The sequence below is a fragment of the Phyllobates terribilis genome, unplaced genomic scaffold, assembly GCF_046119375.1.
Source record: "Phyllobates terribilis strain yellow unplaced genomic scaffold, ASM4611937v1 Scaffold_11__3_contigs__length_659146591, whole genome shotgun sequence".
In the NCBI taxonomy this organism is placed as follows: domain Eukaryota; kingdom Metazoa; phylum Chordata; class Amphibia; order Anura; family Dendrobatidae; genus Phyllobates; species Phyllobates terribilis.
The window spans coordinates 341138375-341165745 of NW_027362771.1; the positions used below are offsets into that span (position 1 = coordinate 341138375).

Below are 27371 nucleotides of genomic sequence, written 5' to 3' on the forward strand. Positions count from 1 at the left end.
CGTTTGACAAATATAAACTTCTAGTATAGCTTATGACTTTTCATTTTATAAAACACCTGCAAACTGCAGGAATAGAAAAAAACTCATTGGAGACAAAATACAGAAAAAAATATATATTTAGATGGCAGAGTTGTTTTGGTCATTATACTGGATAGGAACAGGTTGCGACTCAGGGATTACAGGCCATCGGGAGTCCTGTGCAGACGTTTGAGCCATGACAAGCAGTAAGGCAGGAGGGCAGATTTCCAGGAGCTCAGTCATCACCACCACATAGGTTTAGCAGGGCACGCTGGTAGTCGCCTTTTGTATCTTGCTGTAGCATAAAAAAAAAAGGAAAGTAGTTGAATTTTTAGGAAAGTATTTTGGCATGTACAACATATACAAGGTGTAGGTTTAAAAGATAAAGTCAACTGAAAGTTAAGAAAAATATGCTGTATAGTAGGCAAAAATTAGATTAGTTTAATTCATATACACTAAGGTTACAGTAAGTTTATGAATACACTTCTACACATTGTCTAAGAGGAGCCCAATAATTCCTTCTGGTCCATGCGCTTCACTCTTGTTCATAGACATATTTGCAGCAGATTTTCCAACCATAATTTCCAGATGGTAAATGCACTGCTTTTGTAGAGCCAGTGTGTTTGGAGCATATGGATGGATTTAATAAAATCTTAAAGAAAACTCGCATTGTAAAGTGACCAGAGCTGGAGATTTGTCATCCACATTATGTCAGTTTATGTAGCAGATACCTGCTGAAGATTTCAACCTTTGGAGGTATATATTCACAGCATTTGTGCAGCGGAAACTGCAGCGATATCTGCATGGCTTAGTGCGGATGCTGCCACAGCAGATTTGGTGTGGGATTGCTGCAGCAAATGAATCTTGTGTGATGTTACCCTTTATACATATCCTATTTTGGTATAACACAAGACTTGTGTCTGTCTGTGTTACAGGGCTGTGGAGTCTGTGTCCATTGTGGTGGAGTTGGTATAAAATGGACCGACTCTTAAAATATATAATAAATTGGGTACAGTAGTACAATGCAGGATGTGCTGTAAATGTTTTCATAAGAATTTGGGAATGTTATGAAATGTCCTATAAATGTCTGTTCTGTTCCTGATCTAAGGATCTCGGCTATTAGTTGAGATGAATCTGTGCTGCACTTTATGTACCTGCTCAGTAGTGACGCAGTGGTGTGGAGTCAGGAGGTTAGGCTCACCAACTCCACAGCCCTGGGTACAGATCCACTGTGCGAGCACTATACACATACAGCGGGTGTAATAAGTATTGAATACGTCACAAATTTTCTAAGTAAAGATGCTATTGACATGAAATGCTCACCAGATGTCAGTAATAACCCATTCAATCAACATAGGCTTAGAAATCAAACCATAGATGTCCATAAATTAAGTTATGTGTAATTATGAGAAATGACACGGGAAAAGTATTGAACACAAGAAGAAAGCGGTGCAAAAAGCCATGGAAAGTCATAACACAAGCTGAAATCTATCAGTAATTAGAGAGCAATCCTGCCACTTAATGAAAAATATCAGCTAGTTCAACTGATGGCCTATAAAAAGGTGTCTCATTACCAGGGTGCCACACAAGAAACATCTCATGATGGGTAAAACTAGTGAGCTGTCTCAAGACCTTCGCAACCTTTTTGTTGCAAAACATACTGATGGCATTGGTTACAGAAGAATTTAAACTACTGAAGGTTCCAGTGAGCACTGTTGGGGCCATAATCCGGAAGTGGAAAGAACATCATTTCACCATAAACCGGCCACGACCAGGTGCTCCATGCAAGATTTAAGCCAAAGGTGTGAAAAAAAATTATCAAAAGGACGACCTGTGGAGAGCTACACAAAGACCTGGAATAAGCAGGTACTATTGTTTCAAAGAAAACGATAAGTAATGCACTCAGCCTCCATGGCCTGTATGCACCCTCACCACTCAAGACTCCAGTGCTGAAAAAAAGCATGTTCAAGCACATTTAAAGTTCGCTCAACTACATTTAGATAAGTCTGAAGTACTGAGAGAATATAGTCTGGTCAGATGAGACCAAAATTGAACTCTTTGGCTGCCACCCCAAAAACACCATACCAGTGTTTTTGGGGTAGCAGTGAAGTGAAGTTTGGAGGTGGAAACATCATGGCGTGAGGCTGTTTTTCAGCACACAGCATTGGCAAACTTCTTATAATTGAAGGAAGTATGAATGGGCAAATGTACCAAGATATTCTGGATAAAAATCTGCCAATTACCAGGATGATGAAGATGAAACGAAGGTGCACATTTCAGCAAGACAATGATCCCAAACACACAGCCATGGAAACTCCCAATTGGTTTCAGAGAAAAAAATAAAGCTGCTGCTAGAATGGCCCAGCCAATCACCTGACCTGAATCCAATAGAAAATGTATGGAAGTAACTAAAGATCATAGTTCAAATCCTGAAGGTCCCATGGGCTCCTATGAAGAATGTTTGGGTGGAAGAATGGGCCAAAACTCACACCTGAGCAATTCATGTGACTAGTTTCTCCATATACTGTATGAGGCGTCTTGAAGCTGTCATCACCAACAAAGGCTTTAGTACGAAGTATTAAATTTCGGTTAGCATAGCCGGGATTACTAAATTCTACCACCTATTTAACATCGATAGCATTTTCCCATTCCCAGTCCTTCAAGAAAAATATAATCTCCCCTCTAGAGAAATATTTAGTTACCTGCAACTTAAATGCTTTACTTCCATGCTATTAAGGAACTCCACCCCACCCTAAATGCTCACACCATTTGAGCAATGATGCCGTCAAAACCCACACACTCCTGGTACCATTTCACTTCTTTATTCTCACAAATGACACCTTGCATAGGCGTAATTTTATACCTCCCGTTGGGAATCTGACATTGGATCCACTCTAACTGAGAATGGTCCCAAACCTGGTCCTCCTCCATTGGAGGGAGACTAAATACCTTAATGTTGGAAATGAATTATAAGGTGTTGACTAGATGGTACCTGACCCCAGCTAGAGTGATCAAAGCAGTCCCCGACTATTCTCCCAGCTGCTTTAGAGGCTGTAATTTCACCGGCGATATTTGCCATACATGTTGGTTATGCCCCATAGTCCACAGACTCTGGATTAGAGTACACTCCCTTATTCAGTCATGGACATTAACCTTAGAAAAGATGAGGGGTAACACCCCGAAACATTGTCTGCAAATTGAGATTCTGGTTTAGGTTTTATCCCAAGTTATATGGCAAGGCTTGTTAAAGTGTAGATACTGACTTTTCGGATTGCTACTTTCAATAGGTGGCACTAGAGTTCTAGTTCTCTTCCTCTCTAAAGAGGCAATTAGCGTACAGTGCCTACAAGTAGTATTCAACCCCCTGCAGATTTAGCTGGTTGACACATGCGGAATTAACTTGGCATTGTGACATTTGTACTGTAGATCAGCCTGGAAGTGGGAAATGCACTGCAGCAAATTTTTTTTTTTTTTTTAAACGTAAAAAGTTAATTCAGAGTGTCATTTATTATTCAACCCCTCAAACCACAAGAATTCTGTTTGGTCCCCCTAAAGTATTAAGAAGTAGTTCAGGCACCACGAATAATGAGTTTCACATGTGTGGATTAAAGGTCTCTTTTGCCAGCCTTTTCTGACTATTTAAGACCCTCCCCAAACTTGTGAACAGCACTCAGACATGGTCAACATGGGAAAGACAAAGGAGCATTCCAAGGCCATCAGAGACAAGATTGTGGAGGGTCACAAGGCTGGCAAGGGGTACAAAACCCTTTCCAAGGAGTTGGGCCTACCTGTCTCCACTGTTGGGAGCATCATCCGTAAGTGGAAGGCTTATGGAACTACTGTTAGCCTTCCACGGCCAGGACAGCCTTTGAAAGTATCCTCCCGTGCCGAGGCCAGGCTTGTCCGAAGAGTCAAGGCTAACCCAAGGACAACAAGGAAGGAGCTCCGGGAAGATCTCATGGCAGTGGGGACATTGGTTTCAGTCAATACCATAAGTAACATACTCCACCGCAATGGTCTCCGTTCCAGACGAGCCCGTAAGGTATCTTTACTTTCAAAGCGTCATGTCAAGGCTCGTCTACAGTTTGCTCATGATCACTTGGAGGACTCTGAGACAGACTGGTTCAAGGTTCTATGGTCTGATGAGACCAAGATCGAGATCTTTGGTGCCAACCACACACGTGACGTTTGGAGACTGGATGGCACTGCATACGACCCCAAGAATACCATCCCTACAGTCAAGCATGGTGGTGGCAGCATCATGCTGTGGGGCTGTTTCTCTGCCAAGGGGCCTGGCCATCCGGCCCGCATCCATGGGAAGATGGATAGCACGGCCTACCTGGAGATTTTGGCCAAGAACCTCCGCTCCTCCATCAAGGATCTTAAGATGGGTCGTAATTTCATCTTCCAACAAGACAACGACCCAAAGCACACAGCCAAGAAAACCAAGGCCTGGTTCAATAGGGAAAAAGTCAAGGTGTTGGAGTGGCCTAGTCAGTCTCCTGACCTTAACCCAATTGAAAACTTGTGGAAGGAGCTCAAGAATGAAGTCCACATGAGACACCCAAAGAACCTAGATAACTTGGAGAAGATCTGCATGGAGGAGTGGGCCAAGATAACTCCACAGACCTGTGCCGGCCTGATCAGGTCTTATAAAAGTCGATTATTAGCTGTAATTGCAAACAAGGGTTATTCCACAAAATTTTAAACATAGGGGTTGTATAATAATTGACCCACACTTTTATGTTTAAAATTTAATAAAATTCAACTGAGCAACATAACTTTTTGGTTTGTAAGATTTATGCTTCTGTTCATAAAACCTACTCTCGTTTGCAGTTTGAAGGCTCTAACTTATTTGCATCTTATCAAACCAGCTAAATCTGCAGGGGGTTGAATACTACTTGTAGGCACTGTATTTCCCAGAGGAGAATGCATAGCGTACAAGTCTCCTTACTCTGACATGCCAGGCCTGGCTTGTCACTCTACACAAGGAGAAATGATACACCTTAGAGTCTATTTCACATTATTGCACATAATTTATGGACATCTATGGTTTGATTTCTTTGCCTGTGTGGATTGGATGGGTTGTTACCTATATCTGGTGAGAATTACATGTCAATAACCATTTAAATATATTTTTGTGCCATGTGTTCAATACTTAATTCACCCACTGTATATTATTACTTTTCAAGTTCAGCGGTATGAGATATAGATAGATAGATATATAGATAGCTAACTCTCTAATAAATAAATATATATATATATATATATATATATATATATATATATATATATATATATATATATATATATATATATATATATATATATATATATATATACACACACACACACACACACAGTACAGACCAAAAGTTTGGAGACACCTTCTCATTTAAAGATTTTTCTGTATTTTCATGACTATGAAAATTGTACATTCACACTGAAGGCATCAAAACTATGAATTAACACATGTGAAATTATATACTTAACAAAAAAGTGTGAAACAACTGAAAATATGTCTTATATTCTAGGTTCTTCAAAGTAGCCACCTTTTGCTTTGATGACTGCTTTGCACACTCTTGGCATTCTCTTGATGAGCTTCAAGAGGTAGTCACCGGAAATGGTTTTCACTTCACAGGTGTGCCCTGTCAGGTTCAATAAGTGGGATTTCTTTCCTTATAAATGGGGTTGGGACCATCAGTTGTGTTGTGCAGAAGCCAGATGGATACACAGCTAATAGTCCTACTGAATAGACTGTTAGAATTTGTATTATGGCAAGAAAAAAGCAGCTAAGTAAAGAAAAACGAGTGCCCATCATTACTTTAAGAAATGAAGGTCAGTCAGTCCCCAAGTGCAGTTGCAAAAGCCATCAAGCGCTACAAAGAAACTGGCTCACATGAGGACCGCCCCAGGAAAGGAAGACTAAGAGTCACCTCTGCTTCTGAGGATAAGTTTATCTGAGTCACCAGCCTCAGAAATCGCAGGTTAACAGCAGCTCAGATTAGAGACCAGGTCAATGCCACACAGAGTTCTAGCAGCAGATACATTTCTACAACAACTGTTAAGAGAAGACTTTGTGCAGCAGGCCTTCATGGTAAAATAGCTGCTAAGAAACCACTGCTAAGGACAGGCAACAAGCAGAAGAGACTTGTTTGGGCTAAAGAACACAAGGAATGGACATTAGACCAGTGGAAATCTGTGCTTTGGTCTGATGAGTCCAAATTTCAGATCTTTGGTTCCAACCACAGTGTCTTTGTGCGACGCAGAAAAGGTGAACGGATGGACTCTACATGCCTGGTTCCCACCGTGAAGCATGGAGGAGGAGGTGTGATGGTGTGGGGGTGCTTTGCCGGTGACACTGTTGGGGATTTATTCAAAATTTAAGGCATATTGAACCAGCATGGCTACCACAGCATCTTGCAGCGGCATGCTATTCCATCCGGTTTGCATTTAGTTGGACCATCATTCATTTTTCAACAGGACAATGACCCCAAACACACCTCCAGGCTGTGTAAGGGCTATTTGACCAAGAAGGAGAGTGTTTGGGTGCTACGCCAGATGACCTGGCATCCACAGTCACCAGACCTGAACCCAATCGAGATGGTTTGGGGTGAGCTGGACCACAGAGTGAAGGCAAAAGGGCCAACAAGTGCTAAGCATCTCTGGGAACTCCTTCAAGATTGTTGGAAGACCATTTCCGGTGACTACCTCTTGAAGCTCATCAAGAGAATGCCAAGAGTGTGCAAAGCAGTCATCAAAGCAAAAGGTGGCTACTTTGAAGAACCTAGAATATAAGACATATTTTCAGTTGTTTCACACTTTTTTGTTAAGTATATAATTCCACATGTGTTAATTCATAGTTTTGATGCCTTCAGTGTGAATGTACAATTTTCATAGTTATGAAAATACAGAAAAATCTTTAAATGAGAAGGTGTGTCCAAACTTTTGGTTTGTACTGTATATATTACACATATACACTACTGTAGTTGCAAAGTTTTGTCAGATCGGTATTTTTTCACAGCCCCCCTCCCACCGCACAATTAGTTGAGCAATAACATAGAAGACAGATATGCCATCATGCTTACGCCAATGAAGTAAGACAGAGATTTGCCATATTTCTTCTTGAACTCTGCTCTGATTTTAATCATGTCCACTTCACTTCGGGAAACCATATTACGAATTAAGACTTTATCCTTTGTTCCTTTGCCCTGAAATTAAAAAAAGCAGTTACAATTGCTCAATTTATCTTGAAAAGTTATATTAGTTGGAGAACATTAAATTATATACCTGCAGATATCAATAGGGTATTAATCTAGAAAGTATTAGCATGAAAGCACATGGGGCATGCTACCCTTCTGGGTCATTCTGCCCACCACAGCGACATACAGTACCATTATATTGTGTTGCATGATTCCAAAGCTGAGAGATCGTTAGGATGTGACTAATTTTACAATTGTCTATATTTGTTCAGAATGGAGTGGCTTTATTAAGTGCTATTCTACGTTCATGCATTAGAGCAGGTGTCCCCAACCTGTGGCTGGGCAGCCACATATGGCTACATAATGTGTTGCTCGCGGCTATCAGCACCAGGTCCCGCAAACAGCTATGAAGAGCTGTTCTAGAGATGGTGACTTTTGTCAGTAACTTTGCACTGAAGAGCAGATCTGGATGTGCACATACTGGGCTTGTGTGGAGAGATACATATGGAGATTGAGTGATACTGCTAGTTAGAAGGGAGTGCGTGAAGCTGGAAGCAATAGTGCGGTGTGAGGATACCTAGTGGGGGTAAGGTGGGAACCCCTGCATGCAAGTATGCTGTCTACAGGGAAGGGGGGCACACAGTCTTGGTGCGATTTTCTGCGGGAAGCATTCCCTGTCATCATGGCAGGAATATGGGGTGCAGGGTGGGGATCTTGACCATTTCTCAGACTTGAACGCGGCTCTTGAGGTAAGAAAAGTTAGGGATCACTTCACTAGTGTATCCAGCAAAAACTTTACCCCCTTGCTGTCATTGTACACTATTATATCCAATGTCATGTCCCAATCTTGAATGGAATTGAGAAAAACCAGCTGGCCGTCATCTAAGTCCCATATGTTCCGGAGCACAGAAAGACATCTGACTGGACGTGAAGCAGCTAAAGGAAGATGCAGCTTCACGGAGTAAAATTCTTCTTTATTAGGGAGTCATGTCAGCAAGATAGTGAGGTGAAAAGCATGTCAAGATAACAATGTGCACAGTCCATGACTGGGCGGTCAGAGATCAGCCCGGCTTTCAACGCGTTTCTGGTGTTTCCACCCTTAATCAAGATCACTATTCATGATTAAGGGTGGAAACACCAGAAACCCATCAGCTGGGCTAGTCTCTGACTGCCCAGTCATGGACTGCACAAATCGTTATCTTGACATGCTTTTCACCTCACTATCTTGCGGACATGATTCACTAATGAAGAATTTTACTCCGTGAAGCTGCATCTTACTTTGGCCCTAATCTTTGATGCAGGCTCAGGAGCGGAGTCTGAATCTTTCCTGGAAGATAATGTTTCACAGCCTGCATCTGCCTCTAATAGTAATGAGTGTAGCTAAGCTCTGCCCACTTCTGTAAACCCATTAAATGCTGCTGTTAATATCTGACTAGCATTTAAAATGCACGGTCCAGGGAGAGTGCCATTCCAAGTGCCCATGTAATGCTATTGCTGGGTGCCCATTAGTTACTATGGAAGACAGGGACCTGCTGAAGATTCCTGTGCCTACCATGACGGTGCGCCTCTGAATATCGTTGTACTGCAGTATAGAGTTTAAGTGATCAGACGATTGCAGGTTCAAGAACCTTAAGGGGACTACAGAATACATTTCAAATCTCTTCCCTCCCCCCTCCTTAGAAAATAGATACATTTAAAAAAAAAAACACTTGATAATCGCCAAGACCATTAAAGTCTGATCAAATATTAAATTAGCTCAAATCTGTAAAGAAAAAAAAAATAAAATGCCTTAACTGCTGTTTTTTCTGTCACTGCAAGACTGCAAAAAAATGAGGAGCAATCAAAACATCAGGTCTACCTCAAAATGGTAACAATAAGGCAGTTAGCTCACCGCCACACAAAACAACAAGCCCTCACACAGCTTCATCGAACAAAAAACGAAAATGTTACGAATCTTAGAAAATGGCAACAGAAGCTATTTTTTTAATGTAAAAAACAAAACAAAAAGAAACCGCAACTATATAAATTTGGTATAAATCGAACATGTTGCTAGGTAAACGAAAGCATAAAAATGGAATTGCCTTGTTAGGAAGGGGTTAATTAAATAAGTGTGCATCACTTCTACATACAGTAATTTCTTATGGAAAGAATTATAAATATTTTACCTTCATGGATTCGTACAACCTGTCTGCAAAATACAGTGGCCTGTTCTGAATACTCTGCACTGAAATAGGAACACATCACATTAGTCAATGTTGTAAACCGCACAATGTCAGGGAATGGTTAGGACAGACATCACAAAACTGCAGCAATGCATTAAGTCATGTGCGATAGATCTTCATTATTTATACTACAAATCATACTAGAAACAAACAGAACTTATTTTGTAATTAAAACCAGATAGTGATACATATTCTCTCTAACCATAGATACATATCATATGTATGATTTCTAATACACTCACCCAAATTCACAAAAGCATTCTCGAGGTCACCCTTCACTTCCTTCTTAATGCTCTCCTGCATGTCATATGGACTGTAGCTCTTGTACCTTTCAAAGACTGAAACATGAAATACAATGGACATGTATCAGCCTATGTCATAGTCCTTGCTACATAAATGTAACCAGTTGTATATAAATCTTACCTTTCTGTAGGTGGGGAATGCTTCTTTCGGTCATGACTGAAATCCATTTGCTAACATCTGTCCCCTTCCTCTTTACTCCAGCCTCATACAGATCCTGAAGCACATGGATTGTGGGATTAGTATTATATGCATAATATTTCTAGCATACTTTGGTCTTTCTTATAGAAAAATGTGGTAAGGAAAATGATCTTAAAGGATAATTTTCAAATGCTTTTTCTTGTGTGTTGGAAACATCAAAGACATGATGCAAAATATTTAAAAACTGATAGCAGCAAGTGATACACAATGGTGATCTTGTGTTTCAACATAAGGTAAATGCTCCCTTGTAAAAACAATTTGATCCCTAAGGCTGTGTGCCCACGATGCGTTTTTTAAGTGTTTCCGCAGCGGCAAAAACACTGCAGAAACTCTTAAAAAATGCATGGTAGAAGGCCTGCAATGTTCCCCAATGATAATCTGCATGTGCTGTGCACATGCTGCGGAAATTTTCGCTGCAGATTATCATTGCGGAAAAAAAACGCAGCACTACCAATTATTTTGCGGAAGCGCTGCGTTTTCGCCGCCATTGACTTGCATTGGAACGCATGGATTCCGCATCACTGTATATGTAGATGCGCATTCCATGCGTTCCAATGTGCGGATGGTACCCAGGTCTAGAGAAGAGGAGACTCTCCTCCGGACCCGGGTACCATAGAACCTGTGAAAAAAAGAATAAAATTAAAAAATAAATATTATACTTACCTTCTGATGGCCTCCGGTGTGCTTGTCTTCGCTTGCCGGCAGCTCGCGATGGACTGAAGGACCTGCGCTGACATCATAGTCATGTGACAGGTCACGCGATGCTGACGTCGGCAGGTCCTTCAGTGTACCACGATCTGCCAACAAGGGAGAACAGAGGGAAGCAAGACACCGGGGGCCATAGGAAGGCAAGTATAGATTTATTTTTTTATTTTTTGACATTCTTTTACGGTCACACTATATAAATCCATGCCATTTGCATGGATTTATATAGTGTGACCAAGTTGTCAAGCACTTTCCAAGTGATGCTAAAATTGCTTGTCAACCCGCATGCGGAAATGCCAGTGAAGAACGCTTCACATCCGCATGTCCCTGGCAGGAAAAACGCATGTACAATCCTCATGCGTTTTTTTCTGCCAGGGAGATGCAGAAACGCTCAGGAAAAGTCCGGAGCATTTTTGCATCGTGGGCACATAGCCTAAGAAGTTATCACACATACTCTCCATATGCTTAAAGAAAACTGACATGGATCAATTCATCTACTTACTCTAGCGTCTTGGTCAATCTTTTCATAATCTACTACATTACTCTCCTCCTGTCTTTTCCCCTGCAGACATAAAAAGTAAAGAATTAGGAGTTAATAAAAGGAACAACAATACAGATCTTTCAGCCCTTACAGGAATAGCACACAATATCTAGTATTAAATATATATATATATATATATATATATATATATATATATATATATATATATATATATATATATATATATATATATATATATATATATATATATATATATATATATATAGATGAAATATTGACATGATAAAACCAGCAAATACATTCTTTTCCATCTGTTTTTAGAAGGAAATTCATAGAGCTGAACGTATCCATGTTTATTTCTCAACAACCTCATCATCAAGCAATTTAAGGGCAAAGATTTTAGCTTTCACAAAGTTTGCTTCAGTTTTTATGGTGGCAGTATGTATCATGTATGGTGGCAGATTGTTAGGAAGAGTGATCAGATGAATTGCAATCAATTGTAAAGTCATTCCTTGCCATGGTAATTAACTTAAAATTACATAAATCCCATTTCCACTGAATTTCAGCACTGCCATAAGATGACCTGATTATATAATTTCAGTTATCTTCTCATCAGCTCAGAAGAAAGTGTTAACTAGGACTAGGCAGCTGATATCACTCTGTTATGCTGATTGAATTATAAGAGCAGGCTGGTTGTTTTAAATGGGGGGGGCTAGTGCTTGAAATCATTGTCTTCTTCTGTTAAACATGGTCACCATCAAGGAATCAGAAGCAGTCATCATTGCTTTGCAACAAGAGGGCTTTACAGACAGGAATATTGTCCCTAAATCAACCATTTATCAGATCATCAAGAACTTCAAAGAGAGAGGTTTAATTGCTATTAAGAAGGCTTCAGGGTGCCCAAGAAAGTCCAGCTGGTGCCAAGACCGTTTCCTGAGGGAATGTGCACATGACGTCTTTTACTCTGAAAGCCCACCTGAAAAATTGCCCAGAAAGTGTTCAAAAGAATGAAACATATGAAATGCATAAATGCAAGTGTATTTTAACAGCTTTCGGTTTGCAAAAACAGCAAGCAGAAAGAAAACCACTCTTCAGGCATTTTCCGCTCTGAAGACACTCTACTTGTTACAATACAAGGGAATGGGACAGCTCAAAAAACTGCTGATGACCGAAGCAGTAAAAAAAGCTACCACTAACCACAATAAAAAAAAATAAAAAAAGTGTTTTCTTAAGTCTTTTGCTTGGAAAACTTGGAGGGTTAGCCCAGGTGTAAAAGACGTTGTGTGCACATACTCCAAAGAGGATTCAGCTACAGGATTGGTTCATCACCAGTGCAGAGCTTTTTCAGGAATGGCAGCAGGCAGGGGTCAGTGTATCTGCATGTACAGTGAGGTTAAGGCTTTTGGAGGGTGCCCTGGTGTCAAGGGCAGAAAAGGAGGCAGGCCTCTGCAAGAATAACATCAAGCACAGACTGACATTCTGTAGGAAGTATAGAGGACTGGAATAAAGTTATTTTCTTTAACGACCCCCCCCTTCAGGCAATTTGGGACATCTAGAAGAAGAAAAGATGAGCACTACCATGAGTCCTGTGTCCTGCCAACAGTAAAGCATCCTGACTCCATTCATGTGGGGTTGCTTTTCATTCAAAAGAATGAGCTCAGCTCACAATTTTGCCTAAGAACTCTGCTATGAAAAAAGAATGTGATCTAAATCCTCCAATAGGTAACTTCTCCCAATGTTCCTGAAGCAATTTCTATAATGAACAATACTTTTCCCAGCATGATGGAGCATCTTCAAAAAATCTCAAAACTTTTGGCTATGACTGAACAGTAAGACTGTGAATTTTGTGATGTGGCTACAAAGTTTATTCTTCTAAAATAAAACTTGTCCTTTTTATTTACCTTAGCCAAAGCGACCATTAACTTTCTGAAGTCACCTGATGTGTCTGACACAATGTCTTTTTCTAATTCTGTCTTGAATACTGAAAAATAAACGATATAATTTGATTGGAAAGATAATTGTAAGAAGCATTAGATACAATCTAGATATCTTACTGCTGGTTTATAGTTTTCAACCCATAACACTTAACCATAGATATCATCATGGGCTCTAATATATACACATAACAGACATATCTACAGCTTAAAGAGGACCTGTCACTTGCCAAAAATATGTAATTATTTTACCTGATGTAAAGGCTGCTGTTCTGAATCTGGTGGCTTTCTTTTGTTCCTGCACCTCTTCCTTCTTAAGGTCGTCCCCTTTCGCCCTGTACATAAATTTAGTTCTCTTTATCCAAGTAGGTGTGGTGTTCAACTCTTCTCTGTGAGATTTTCTTGAGGACCACACCTATTTGGCTAAATTACTAGATTCATATAAAGGGAAGAGGACGCCATACCACAAGAACAGGGGTGAAGGAAGATCTTACTATAACCAGAATGCTATTCGAGTACTTATGGCAGCACTTGTAAGCAGTCTTTAGGCCATGACTCCACTATCAGTATTTTTTTCTCAGGAGTGGGAGCCAAAACCAGGTGAGGAACAATCAGAGAAAAGGTATAATAGAAACAAGTCACCAATTCTGCATTTATCACCCACTCCTGGTTTTGGCTCCCACTCCTGAGAAAAAATACTGACCAAATACTGATAGTGGGGCCATGGCCTTAGACTGATAACGTCTGACAACACAGATTTCTGTCCACTGGTTATCTTCATTAATCCTTACTCCTCAAAGGCTCACCTAAGGCACAATCACAGACTAAACTAAAATGTGCTGTGAAAGTCCGTGGGTGGTTCACCTTCAAACATGCAAAACCAATGTTTTTTTTAATGAAAGCTTCTCTAGTTATATCAATTATATACTTCGATAGAAATACATACTTTTGAGCATTATAGGTATTACTAATTTGCTTTATGTAGAAGATACTGGTTGCATGATCTTTTTTTGCACTATGACAAGTTGAAAATGTCATATTAAACACATACAAAAGTGGCTGCAGTGTAAGCTTCCACCATCCTACCACTAGGAGGCTACATCAACCCTACTTTTAAGGAAGACTTTATTTTGTAGCAGTGTATGTGCTGGCAGTGTGCAGCTTACATAAGGTGGAAATGTTTTCCTACTCACATTCTCTGTACGCTGCTTGGATTGCTAGTAGTTCTTGATTATCCCGAGAGCAAATAATTTCTATAAGAGTGTCTTCATCTGTACCAAGGCCCTGCAATGATTACCAGTCATTTTAGCTAAATGCACCACATGTAAAGACATAGCAGGTTTAACATGCATATTACACAATGTAGTAAGCACTCTTTAATCATTAAGTGACTTTGTACGTTATGGTCAGTTCTCCCTTTTTTGGAATGCTGGAGGGAAGCATTCTCTTAAAATTAAAAGGATTGTCCCATACTCGAACAGCCCCTTCTCAATCACTAAGTTTCCCGCAATTAAAATAATAGCAGCTATACTCACCTCTGGTGTGGACACAGTTCCAGCTCTCCCGGGACTTGCGTGACATTGGCTGCAGAGATCGAATGACATAACAATCAGCGTGGTCTTCATTCTCCCCTCCCTCGGACACAACTTACATCTGGAGGAGATCAGAACTGCAATTGCTCTCTCACTTCCTCCAGATGTTAAATTTGTCTGAAGGAGGGGAGAGTGAAGCAGCCGCTGATTGTCATGTCACATGATCCAATATCACATGAGCCCAGGACAGCCAGTGCCGAAAGAGCTGGAACGTCACCGGCAACAAAGGTGAGTATAGCTGTAATTATTTTACAGTGATTGAGAAGAAAGAATTAAAAAAGCTCACCACACCAATATCATTCAGGATCTACCTAAAAGTTGATGAATGGGTGCCAATTCCTGCTGGTGAAGCTTAGCTATAGTAGAACCGAAGAAGAATAGGATTTTCCAGCACTTCCATACAGAAAATCAATCTTTTTACTAGAAATTCATATAATAACAGAGGGATCCATCATGAGGATCAAACCTTGTGCGTTTCAGGCGTACACTATGCCCTTAGTCATAGGATTATCCCTATGACTAAGGGGGCAGTGTATGCCAGAAACACGTAACGTTTGATCCTCATGATGGATCCTTCTATTTTTATATGAATTTCTAAAAAAAAGATTGATTTTATGGATGAAAATGTTGGAAAATCCCTTTTTCTTCAGTCATTGGAAAGGGTTTATTCTAGTAGTGGACAACCCCTTTACATTTTAAAAAAGCAATGCTGTCCTCCAGCATTACAAAAAAAAGGGACGCTGACAAAGTACAAAGTCACTTAATGATTAAACAGTGACTACTACATTGTGGAAATTGCATTTTAAACATGATAACCTCTTTAAAGTGGTTTATTCATCATTTATGAAGAGTGGAGATATGTAAGATTTCACCTTTGTATCTATAACATGGTTATTCCAGTTGAGTCCAGGAACCAGTATAATCTAATACATTCTCTATACTGCTCTTTAGAATATTTTGATATGAATGTTGGGTAATGAACAAGTGTCTTGCTCTAGTCAGCCTCAATATATAAAAGGTTAAATAAATATACTTCATATTAAGTGGAAAAAAAACAAACTAGATTCAATAACTTGTACATGACTTGCCTTCATTGAAGATTTCAGTTCTGAAGCATCATACTGAGGTCGTGTCTTCATCAGTCCAAGTATCAGTGTCTCAAGATGACCAGAAAGTGCTCCTTTCAATGCTGATGGGAGATCCTATGAATGAAGGGAAAAAAAAAAAACAACTTAGATCAAGGATTAAATGGTCAAAGTTTAGTTTCTTTTAGCAAGATCTGCCCATAAATATAATTTACAAGAAGACATACTGTATTGTTTCAACTATTACCTTCTTGGTTCTTCGCTGATAGGCAAATGCTATGTCCTGCCTTTGATCATTGCTGCGGTTTGTTAAAATGTTGATGATTGTTAGCTCATCCACACCTGAAATATATGAAATGTTTTAGGAATGAGATAATTGTATATAAAGAGCAGAAGAATAGATATTAATACTTGGGGATAAGAGGAGAACAATACCCAAATTAGCAGCCTCTATCTCTTAAAATATTCACCCCACCAGCAATAAAGTAGTGGTACAGAGCGTTTCATGGAGGTTAAGCGATAGATTGTCCCATGTATGAAATAAGAAGTTGTTGTTTTTCCCACCAAGAACTGAACAAGACATTGGTTACTACAGGTACATTTACATACCATCCACTTCGGTACCTACTACTCTCTTTGCATTAAAATAAGCATTCATTAATTATTCAAGATATATTGTGTTTCTTATTCATATCCATTTGTACCTTTGCATTACTCATTGCCCTATCTGGAAACAGAGTGGAAATTACTGCCCGTATTGCAAGACCAGAATTAAAAATAAGCAATCAGAACTCAGATCATGAAGAATAATGCAAGTTATTTTTAGCCAGAAAAAGTGCATCTGAATTATGCATACTCTGTGCTCACATGTTCCTGTACAAAGCAAATAAACACAATTATCCTCAGGCAAAAGGATTATTGATTGCAGCAGATACAGGAACTGCTTCTAATTGGGTTTAATAGTGTAGTCATGAAAGCCAGAGAAGGAAACTGAAGTCTGCAATGTAAGGAGGGGAGGAAAGAAAACTATTTCACAGCTCGTAACTGGTACACACCTCTCCCATTCTGGAATGTTCTGTTATATATTAAAAAAAAAAAAATAGTAAAAGTAAAAAGCAGCGCCAAGAGGAAATCTGTCCTGCTTCCTCCATTCCTGCCGCTTGTTGAAATCTGCTCAGGTTATTCCTGGCACAAGCACAAAATCTGGGTGTAATAAATTTGAAAAACAATTAGTTTTGGTGCAGATCTCTTGGGCTTTTAACAATCGCAACCATTCCAATTATATGGAGCACATGGTATCCACAGGAAGGAGGGAAATAATGTGGTATGAAAGCAGGCTGTAAACTTCATGGAGAAGGGAATAAAGGAAGTTACACAGGCTGGAGATCTACAAGTGGTATTGAAGCATGAAAGCGTATCACACTGGTGATGATGCCAACATGTCCTACAGGGATTTACAATCAGGGGAGGTAACACATATATAAAGTGATAATTAAAACAATTTAAAAAGAGAAGAGGACCCTGACTATTAGAGCTGACAATCTCACATCAGAGGGCGGCTACACAATTCTTGTGCTGAGCAATCAATTATTGAGAGCAAGTGTAAAAAGGCTGCAACGTTAAAAAGCAGGGGCTATGGTTTCCTTGTATGGCAACTTGCTTCAGCAGAAATCTTGTATGCAATAAAGGACGAAACAAGGTCAACCTGATCATCTTCTGCTGAAGATAGAAAAGGCTAGGGGGCGATTGCCAAAATGGCAATAGTCACCCACGCCCATCAAATTCATCATAAGTTACGTCACTAAAGTGGCATAACTTAATTCACAAGTGTACGCCAGTCCCAGGCAACGGTGCACGGTGGGTATCAGACGCGCTTCAATCATTAAGCGGTGAACGCTGCTTAATTAATCAGGTCAGTGTACTCCAGTGTGCACTAAGCCAGTCTTAATGATTCGATCCTTGGAGTAGATGTACTCTTGTTATTTGATTTCTCGCACATCATTTTTATCCTGTTTTTTTTGTTTTTTTGTTTTGTTTTTTTTTTTAAAGAAAAAAGGAACCAACCTTTAGTCTTAATGGCAGTTTCAAGGGCTGCAGCATCTTTCTCTGCATCAAAGTTTGTGGAAGGCCTCACAGTACCAAGATTTGGTTGACTGGAGCTGGATTGCTGAATTGGATAAAGTAGGAATTAGAAGTGGAAATATAAAACTATGAATAAATATAAATATTATATATGGTAACATGATAACACAAAAACACTGCAGAGTATCAGTACAAAAAATATTGAGCAGGATACAATTATTCCCACTTTAAAAGTAAAGAATAACGTTTTTATTAAAGTGGAATTAAGAGTGTTTGATGTGACTCCATGCACCACATTAGCTCATGCCATACAACTGTACTTACAGTTCCTTCCAATTTCAGCTTGCCTAGAATTTCATGGATAGTAGCCATCGCTATAGACTCTGAAACACAGAAAGCAAACAAAAAATATTAGGAAAAGAGCAGTAAAGTCACATACCATGAAGGAAGTAACCTGATCTCAGCTACATCTGATAATTCTTCAACCGTAGTTATGCATAGATATAATCTATAGTTGATAGATCAATGTAGAGCTGTATGTTAGAATATTTCTAGCTAGATAGTCAACCAATGTAAAACAGCAAAACATATTTTTAGTTAATCTGGCATCCTGAAAACCATCAAAGCCAGGGTCCCACTAGCGTATGGCATCTGGTGCGATATGCTAATGACATTATGGCTCCTGCTCTTCTGCGAGTGTGAGTCGAGTGTCATGCTACTGTGCTCCGATCCTCTAACATGAGCGAATCAGAGCACAGCTGCAGAGGAGAAAGTAATTTCTCCATCTCCTCTGTTGCTGGCGTCGGAAGAAATCGCGCTGCAATCGGGTGATATCTGAGTGCAGTGCGATGTTTCACACGCACCCATAGATTTATATGGGTGTGTGTGCGACCCGAATTGAGCATGCCTTTTTTTTTTCCCGTTCAATCGCGATTTGATCGGAGCAGGAAATAAACACCATTGAGAGCACAAGCATAGGATTAAATTGGTGCGAATGCAATCCAATTCTTAATCAGATTGCATTTGTCCGAATTAATCACAAGTGGGAGTGAGCCCTAATGCAGGCTAATATATGAATAGTTAAAACCCCTTCATCTTGCATTCAGATTCGGCTAAACTTAAATGAGGTGTTAAGATTTTAATAATCCAATCCCAGTCACTGTAATGCAACATTAAGCACTCAAACAGCTAACAGATCCGCTGACAGCAGCTTGTTGATTGTTTCTTTGTTACAACAGGAGATTTTTCTACATTACAAAAATAAGAAAATGAAAATTAAGCAAAAAGACAAATATTTACCATCAGGCTGTGTGCCCACGATGCGCATTTCATGCGTTTTTGGTGCGGAAATTTCTGCAGCGTAAACGCACGATAAACGCATGGTAAGCCTTCTGCCATGGTCCCCTATGCAATTCCGCACTTTCAATGCCCATGCCGCGGATTTTTCCGCAGCGTTTATGCTGCGCTCAAAAATCCGCAGCATGTCCATTAATTTTGCAGAAGCGCGGCGTAATCGCCGCCATTGACTTGCATTGAGACGCACATAATCCGTGTCACTACATTTGTACTCACGGATTATATGCGTTTCAATATGCAGATGGTACCCAAGTCTGGAGGAGAGAAGACTCTCATCCAGACCTGTGTACCATTGTACCTGTAAAAAAAAGAATAAAATAAAAAATAAAGATTATATTCACCTTCCGACGGCCCCCGGTCTCCTTCCCTGTGCTTGCGGGCATGATTGAAGGACCTGCGGTGACGTCACAGTCATGTGACCGCAGGCCCTTCAGTGCAGTGTCCCGCGATCAGCTGGCAGCCAGGAAAGAGCGCAGCAACACACGCCAGGCCATCGGAAGGTAAGTATAGGTTTATTTTTTTATTTTTAAACATTCTTTTATGGTCACACTATATAAATCCATGCTGTTTGCATGGATTTATATAGTGTGACCTAGTTGTCAAGCACTTTCCAAGTGATGCCAAAATCGCCTGGAAAGCGCTTGTCAAGCCGCATGCAGAAACGCATGTGAATAACGCTTCAAATCCACATGTATTTGGCAGGAAAAACGCATGCACAATCTGCATGCATTTTTTCTGCCAGGGAGATGCAGAAATGCTGCAGAAATTTTCTGCTTCATTTCTGCATCGTGGGCACATAGCCTCACTAACTCTAAAGCAAAGTTTAAAAGAGAATCTGTCAGAATGATTCAACCTCATCAATCGTATTTTTTCCTCTTTACAGGTTAAATTCAGATGAAAATGAGGCTTAAGGCCATGTTCACACACGTTGGGTTTTGCAGCGTATTTTGCTGCAGATTTTTATGCAAATTTTCAGCTGCGTTTTGCAGTACCAGCAAAGTCCATGAGAAACCAGAAACACATGTTTGTTTTTTTTTGCTGCGTATTTTGGGACTCGATTATGTTTCTGAAAAATAGAGCAGGTCACTTCTTTCAGCGTTCTTGCAGCAGAAAACGCACCTGCGTTTTTTCAATGTTTTTTAAGCGTTTTTTCATCCATAGGAAGTGATGGGTGGTCAAAAAAAAAGCACCAAAACCTGCATTTTTAACGCAGCTGTTTTCCTGCCAGAGAAAAGTTAGCAGCAGGAAAAAAACACAACGTGTGTGAACATTGCCACCCCCAGAGCACTTAGGCTGTGCAGACAAGTAGAGGCTTGAGAGCGGTCATTCAAGCAGAGGAAGATTAGCGGGGAATGAGGTCAGGCAGGGAGAGGCTTGGAAGTGCTTTGACAACCCCAGAGCACATAAATTGCATCTGTCAGTAGAATCAACCCTTCTAAGCCATCTACATGGGCATGCAGGTCATATGAAGCCGAATAAAATGATCCCTTGTTATCGGAGATGTTTTATTCCAGAGAAATCCATCTTTTTCTTAATATGTAAATGAATTGTTAGATTCTCAGGGAGATTTGTGTCCGGCCCATAGATCTCGCCTCCAGAGATTATTTTAAATGAACGGGGGAGTTACCAATATGAGACATGTAATGACTGACAGTCTGCTCTCCTGATCTACATGACTCACATTGGTAACACCCACTTTAATCTAAAATAAACTCTGGAGGCAGATTCACAGGGGGATCTATGTCCGTCCCATAGATCTTAACGGTTCATTTACATATTAAGAAAAACATGGATTTCTCTGGAATAAGACATTGGATTGCAGATATCAAGGTATCATTTTATGCAGCTGCCTATGACCTACATGCCCACAGACTGCCTAAGAGGGTTGATCCTACTGTCAGATTACCATTAAGCCCCATTTACAAGATTTTTACTCAGAGCAACAGATTGCATAAATAAAAGTGTGGATGACATTGACTTCAGAGAGCAACATGACCAAATATACGGTTTCCTTTTGATCCATTCCTGACACATTCCCTTTAAAGGGGTTGTGGACTTTTTGGATAAACCCCTTCTGAAGTGCCCAGAGTAAAATAAGAAAAGTTTGTACTCGCCTCCCGCACAAGCTCCTTTCCAGCCATATTGGCAAAAGGGACTCCCGGCACTCGCATGACATTTTAATGTCATGAGTACTGCAGCCAATCAACAGCCACTGACCGCTTTACTTTTTTGGATGTCCACTCTGACAAAATATGGGTGAGTAGCAGCCAATCAGCTTCCTCTGATTGGCTGCAGTGCTAATTGACTAAATTATATCATGTAAGCGCTGGGAGACTTGGCGCCAACATTGGTGGAACAGCCCTAATGCAGGATGCGAGGTTACGTTTTTGCCATTTTACTCTGGGCACTTGGGAATTAAGAGGGGTTTGTCTATTTAGGCTGCGTGCCCACTATGCGCTTTTGCCGCGGAATTTCCGCAGCGAAAACGCTTAAAAAACGCTTGGTAATACGTGCCCCATGATCCCCAATGATAACAGCTATCTAATGTATATGGAGGCCTTAAGACTTATTTGAGTTTTATGTCCAAAAAGATATAGATATTGCAGGGCATGTTTACCAGTCACAAGCCTAAATAAAAGCATCATACTTCAGAAGAAACTTGTTAGACTTGGCTTTTTCTTCTGTTATAACAGTCTAGTATCGGACATTTCCATCATTAAGAATGCTAAATTTTAAAATCAGCACACATCACTTCAACGTATGCTTAACGCATAGTTTATAGATCTGCCCCACATATGGACCTAATGGTAGTGTTTACAGGGAATCTGTCCCACGATTCATGCTGTCTACACCACAGACAGCATGAATCAGAGTCTGGCTGTATGGAAAGTATTTCTCTGAAATGCTCCGGTGTTTCACAGTAAAACATAGTTTGGAGTTAGACTATAGGGAGAGACCTGACTAGTTTGATGCGGCCCTTGCTCCTGTTAATTGACAGGTCTCTCCCTTGTATGTATATAGGGAAAGACCAGTCACCTGAAGCGGAGCAGGGTGAAGCTGGTATGGGCGGTGCTGGAGTAGTTATGTCTCTCCCTATAGTTCCTGGGTTGCCCTTCAAACACCAGAGCGTTTCAGAGACAATCATACCTGGGTGCAATCATGCAGCCAGGCTCGGATTCATGCCGACCCTGTTTTGGGCAGCATGAATTGCACAGATTCCCTTTAACAGAGGCATTCTACCAAATGGAAAAACTAGATGCAATATTGTAGCCAGCTTTAGTACACACAGATGTTTCACACAAGAAGAGTCATTTGCATAAAACTGTGGGATAATATCTGGCAGGAACAATACAAGCCCGTGGCAATAGGACTACACCCCTAGGGAGGGAAAACACAACCTGAGTTCACAGTTTAATCTCTCAGAATATATTTATGCAGTTAGATACAGATCCTCTAATCATGACATTTTATACTATGGATGGAAGCTAACTAAACAAATCATTGCACAATGCCATAGTGTGTGAATTGTGCTGTGTTCAGACATGTTACGGACAGGGTTAATGTTTGGGAATGCCTCCTAGGAGCTGCAGTTGGCCACATGCAGTCTTACCTTGGGTGTGGTCCAGAGTTGTCACTGCAGCCTGCTCCACTACATCCAAGCTGAACAAATACCCTCTTCATGTCAGGAATGTATAGATGTGATTTCAGCGCCTCGGAGGATCTGTCAGCTCTCCTGACATGTTAGTTTTAGAAAAGACTTGAATTCTCCATGAACTAACAACTCTGGAGATATTTTATTCTCCCTAAAACATATGAATAAAGTGACAACTGGGTGTCACCATTCCCTTAGTCAAAAGGGTGTGTCCCCACAGCCCATCGTCTCGGATTGGACAGTGTCAGCCTGTAGGGACACACTCCCATCTGCGAACACCAAGTCAGGAAAATGTAGGAGGAATCACAGATTAAAGGGGATTCTAAGAAAAGATGCTCCAGAATTGTTATTTCATGAGGTCTACTATTATTTACTACAAGAGACGTGTCAGGAGAGCCGCAAATCTCAAGTGTCTCCAAAATCTCCCTCATCTTTCTCTTTCTTATCAGATAATTCAGGCTAGGGCTTCTTAAAATCTAGAAAAAGCCAAGATGATCCCTATGTTTTTTCACAAATGCTAAAATGTATTTACTTGTGTGTGAACTGTCAATTCTGTTCTGTTTTTTGTATGTAGGTTCAGTGCTCCTAAACTTTGCTCACACTCCTCTGGGTCTCGACCTTGCATTATTACAAGACGTCTCTATGAGATATGGCGTTGTCTCGTGACACTGCAGTCTGCAAAGCTTCTCAGCAGCAGATTATATGGAAGGGTCCCACAGTCTCAGTAATGCAGAGTAATTTGGCTTTTGGTAAAATCCTCCCACTCAAAAGAAGAAGTCAGAGCCAGCATCAGGCTCTGTGCCAGGATTTACTCCACCCAAATCATAAATCACCCTGCCACACCTATCCTAATCCACAGTGCCTTCTCCCAGTCTGCAAGGCCTGGCAAAGCCTGCTAGGTATAGAGTTGTAACAGAGGATGGAAAAACTATATATGTAGTAAGAGAATATGACAAAAAGAACAAAGTGGCAGGAGAGCTGTAGATGTCATTTTCTGTGGACATGAGACTCTCTACAAGGACTCTTCTACTAACTTACATTACCACTTACAGATTGATGGATAGACCGTGGGGCATATTTACTGTAAGTTTCTTATTATATAGTTATATATTACTGAATGGTATTCTGGTCTAGAGAATTGGCGTAGGGTGTTCTTTGTACAACTGGAAGAGTGAGTTACACGTACTGTCAGCACAACCTGGTATTGGTCACCAATATCCTACTTTGAAAAACTGACTTTTCGGAAATGAAAAATTGTCTCTATCACCACGACATTTACGCTGAACACCACGTTTTTCAATGCAAATATGCAAAGATCCGCCTAAATATGATTGATACATTTCCCATAATGTGCACAATATCTGGAATGTAGGTCACAATGCTGACTCCACGCTCTGAAGAAAAAGAATGAAGAAATGGGACATGCTTCAAAGATCGCACCCACTACAGATAAAAACACAGGAGAGAAGAGCTCCTGGAAACATCCACACTAGATAAAAGTTCTGTCCCACGCGTTCCTTACACATTTCATATATGAATGCGGTGATCCTGATCTAGGACAAATGGTTAGTCTGTTCCCAGAATACAGTGGCCAAGAAGGAATGACCGCCCTGGTACCAAGTTACACCCCTAAGACCGGGGAACAGATACACCAACATTGCTAAAATATCCCCTGCAGATCATCGCTCTCCCAACAGTAGGGAAAACATGGAACACGAGAAGACGTCTCCAGTAATAATCAACGAGTCATTACATAGTCCTGTACAAAGTACATAGTAAATGGCCATATATGAAGCCAGCAGGAAACAAAGGGTCTAAAACAGGTCGGGCTTCCAGTATTTCATAGAAAAGGGTACATAGCATTCCAGATTACATCAGAATAGCCACAGGATCTAGGAATCCAGAAATGAATGATCACGGGTGGGGAAGATCCATTAGCTGAATCACAAGCCACTACCCTGCTCCCACCCCAGTGCACCCTGCTCTCTCCTCTTCCATCCATATTTAATGCTACATCCCAGATAACCACATGCTATTGTTATTTTAGTGTGTGTAAATATATATCTATATGTAGTATACTCACACTATGAAGAATCGGGGGTCGCATCTGCCCTCAGAACTTACAGGGTCACTAAACCACAGGGAGCACATCACCTATAGTCAGGCCTCCATTGCTATACACAACAGCATCTGTTCTCTGGAAGAACACTACACAGTTGGCTGATAACAGTGACCAATAGCTTGCACTATATAGGTGGGCACAGTTAGACTTCAGGACTGGAAGTCTCCATTGCAGACTTGGCTGATAGTAACTAAGTACATGCATTATCTAGTGACTTCTCTGCAGCTAGATATAATGCCTGGGACTAGCACTCCCAGCATGTGCTGAGTAGTAGTACTGGGCTACAGCCGATGCATGTGGCTGAGGAGAGGACCAGGCTGGAGAATTACCTGAGGCGCCGCAGGAGGAGGAGGCAGGAGCGGCCGCTGGCTGGGACGGAGGAGCAGTGAGTGCGCTCGGTGTCACCCGGGCGTGGCATTTATCGGGCGGCCACGTAGTAGTGTGCACCAGCCCTCCACAACACCCTCCTACCCGCCCTGCTGTTCCTCCCACTGCCCGCACCACTAGTCCTCCAGCTCCGCTATGCGCCCGCCCGGGCACCTACTGCTGAGGAGAGTGGATGCAGCCTGTGTATGAGGGGACGGCTGGGCGCCATGGGATGGAATGATTTCCTATGGCGTTGTGTTAGGACCTGCAATAAATATACAGTGACCCAGAGTCACAAATGTTCCCAGATGTGGTTACCAGTCGCACAACCATATTTGCCTTAGAGTTCAGTGCTAGTCACACAGGACGTGCAACTTGTCTGCGGCTTATCTGTACTTGGCTGTTTTCTTTATGGCAGATCCGCAGCTGTAAATCAGTCCTGAGCATTTCTGCCTCCCACACATCTCTGCAGCCCTGGCAGCCCTAATATTGCCTCCTAATTCACACATCAGGTTGTCACGGCAAGCGCTGGTACCTATGAAAGCCTATAGGGCTGTTCACATGTCCATGATTTTTTCCTTGGACCGAATGGTCCATGCAAATTCCCAGAGACATGTCTGACATTGATCTGAGGGTCGGATTAAAATCGTCAGTGTAAGACAATGGGTCAGTGAGAAATCTGACTGCACTCAGATGCCGTCCATTGCGCTGTCTGTTTTTTCACTGAATGACTGATAGAAAAAGTTGGAGAAACTTTCTTTTCGCATCAATAAAAAAACTGATGGAACTCTGAGCAAACTGTGATGAAACACTGATGAAAATCACTGATGAACCTTGGTCCGCTTTACGTAAAATAATGAGGCCTAAAAGTACGTATGGGCTCAGACCTTTACATACTAATGAACCCACTAAGCCTTCCAAGAGGAAGGTGCTTCAGAACTCGTCTGTGAAACATCTTTTTTTTGTGTTTTTTTGGTTGTTTCCTGAGTATTTATTCAACACTAGATGGTGGCCCGATTCTAATGCATCGGGTATTCTAGAATATGTATGCGGCCGACCGGGCGCAATCAGCAGAGCGGTGTTTAAATTTGGTGCCAAAATCGCTGATTGGTCGCGGCCGGCGGTCGCGACCAATCAGCAGAGAGGGGGTTTAAATTTGGCCCCAATACTGCTGATTGGTCGCGGCCGGCGTCAAAAATGCATGTTAAAAATGCACACAAAAACGCAATGAAGAAATGTAAGTAACCTAATTTAAATAATAGGTGCATAAATGGTGCAGAAATTCTGCAACATCAAAAATGCACCAAAAACTCATCATGGGCCTAAGGCTATGTGCCCACTATCAGGTTATAGCAGCTGCTTTCTAATCACGCAGTTAAATCCGCATGTGTTCATTGAACAATGCAGAGTTACCGCATCTTATACATTCTGTTGGGGAAATTTCTCTTGCAGAGGCCAGCGTTTCCGCAACAAAAATTGACATGCTGCAGCTCGTAAAACAGCACCGCGGGTGAGTTTACGTGGCTTCAAATAGAAGCACAGTGGGCATAGGATTTCTATAAATCCCGTCCACTGTGCTTCTAATGTGGAATGCAGCATTTTGGATGCAGAGTAGGGGAGCGGAGTCCAAAAACCTGCTATTCCTGATTGTGGGCACACAGCCTTAGAGGTTTCTGCAGCAGTAACGCTGGGAAAACACTTATCTTCCGTGCATCTTTTGAGTCTTCCCATTGACTTGTAACCAGTGGCATACCGCCAATGGCGACAAGCTATGCGGCCGCTATGAGTCAGGGGGGCCCATTGCCAGCTCCGACACTGGGCCCCCCTCACCCATCATCGCACGTTCAACTGTATCAGCATACTGGATGCTGATACATTTGAAAGTAATGATGAAAGAGGGAGCATCACCTGACACTCCTTTTCCCATCATTTTTCCTCAGCATCTGACATCTTAGTGCAGCATGCTTGATGACGTCACTCCATGGAGCCCGCTGCTCTGAGATGTGCGGCGCTTCAGAACACTTGCAGCAGA

General features: G+C 41.2%; 1 protein-coding gene across 1 annotated transcript; it reads right to left on the minus strand.

Annotated features, from left to right (window-relative positions):
- Positions 1-98: 98 nt before the first annotated feature.
- Positions 99-25457, minus strand: ANXA2 (annexin A2). The gene is made up of 13 exons (XM_073652804.1): positions 25303-25457; positions 18168-18226; positions 17826-17928; positions 16009-16103; positions 15765-15878; positions 14278-14368; positions 13052-13131; positions 11151-11210; positions 9866-9959; positions 9685-9780; positions 9386-9444; positions 7107-7229; positions 99-313 (listed from the first exon to the last, which is right to left on the minus strand). The coding sequence occupies exons 2-13, from the start codon at positions 18213-18215 to the stop codon at positions 254-256; spliced, it is 1023 nt and encodes a 340-aa protein (XP_073508905.1). The 5' UTR covers positions 18216-18226; positions 25303-25457; the 3' UTR covers positions 99-253.
- Between the last annotated feature and the right edge of the window lie 1914 nt (positions 25458-27371).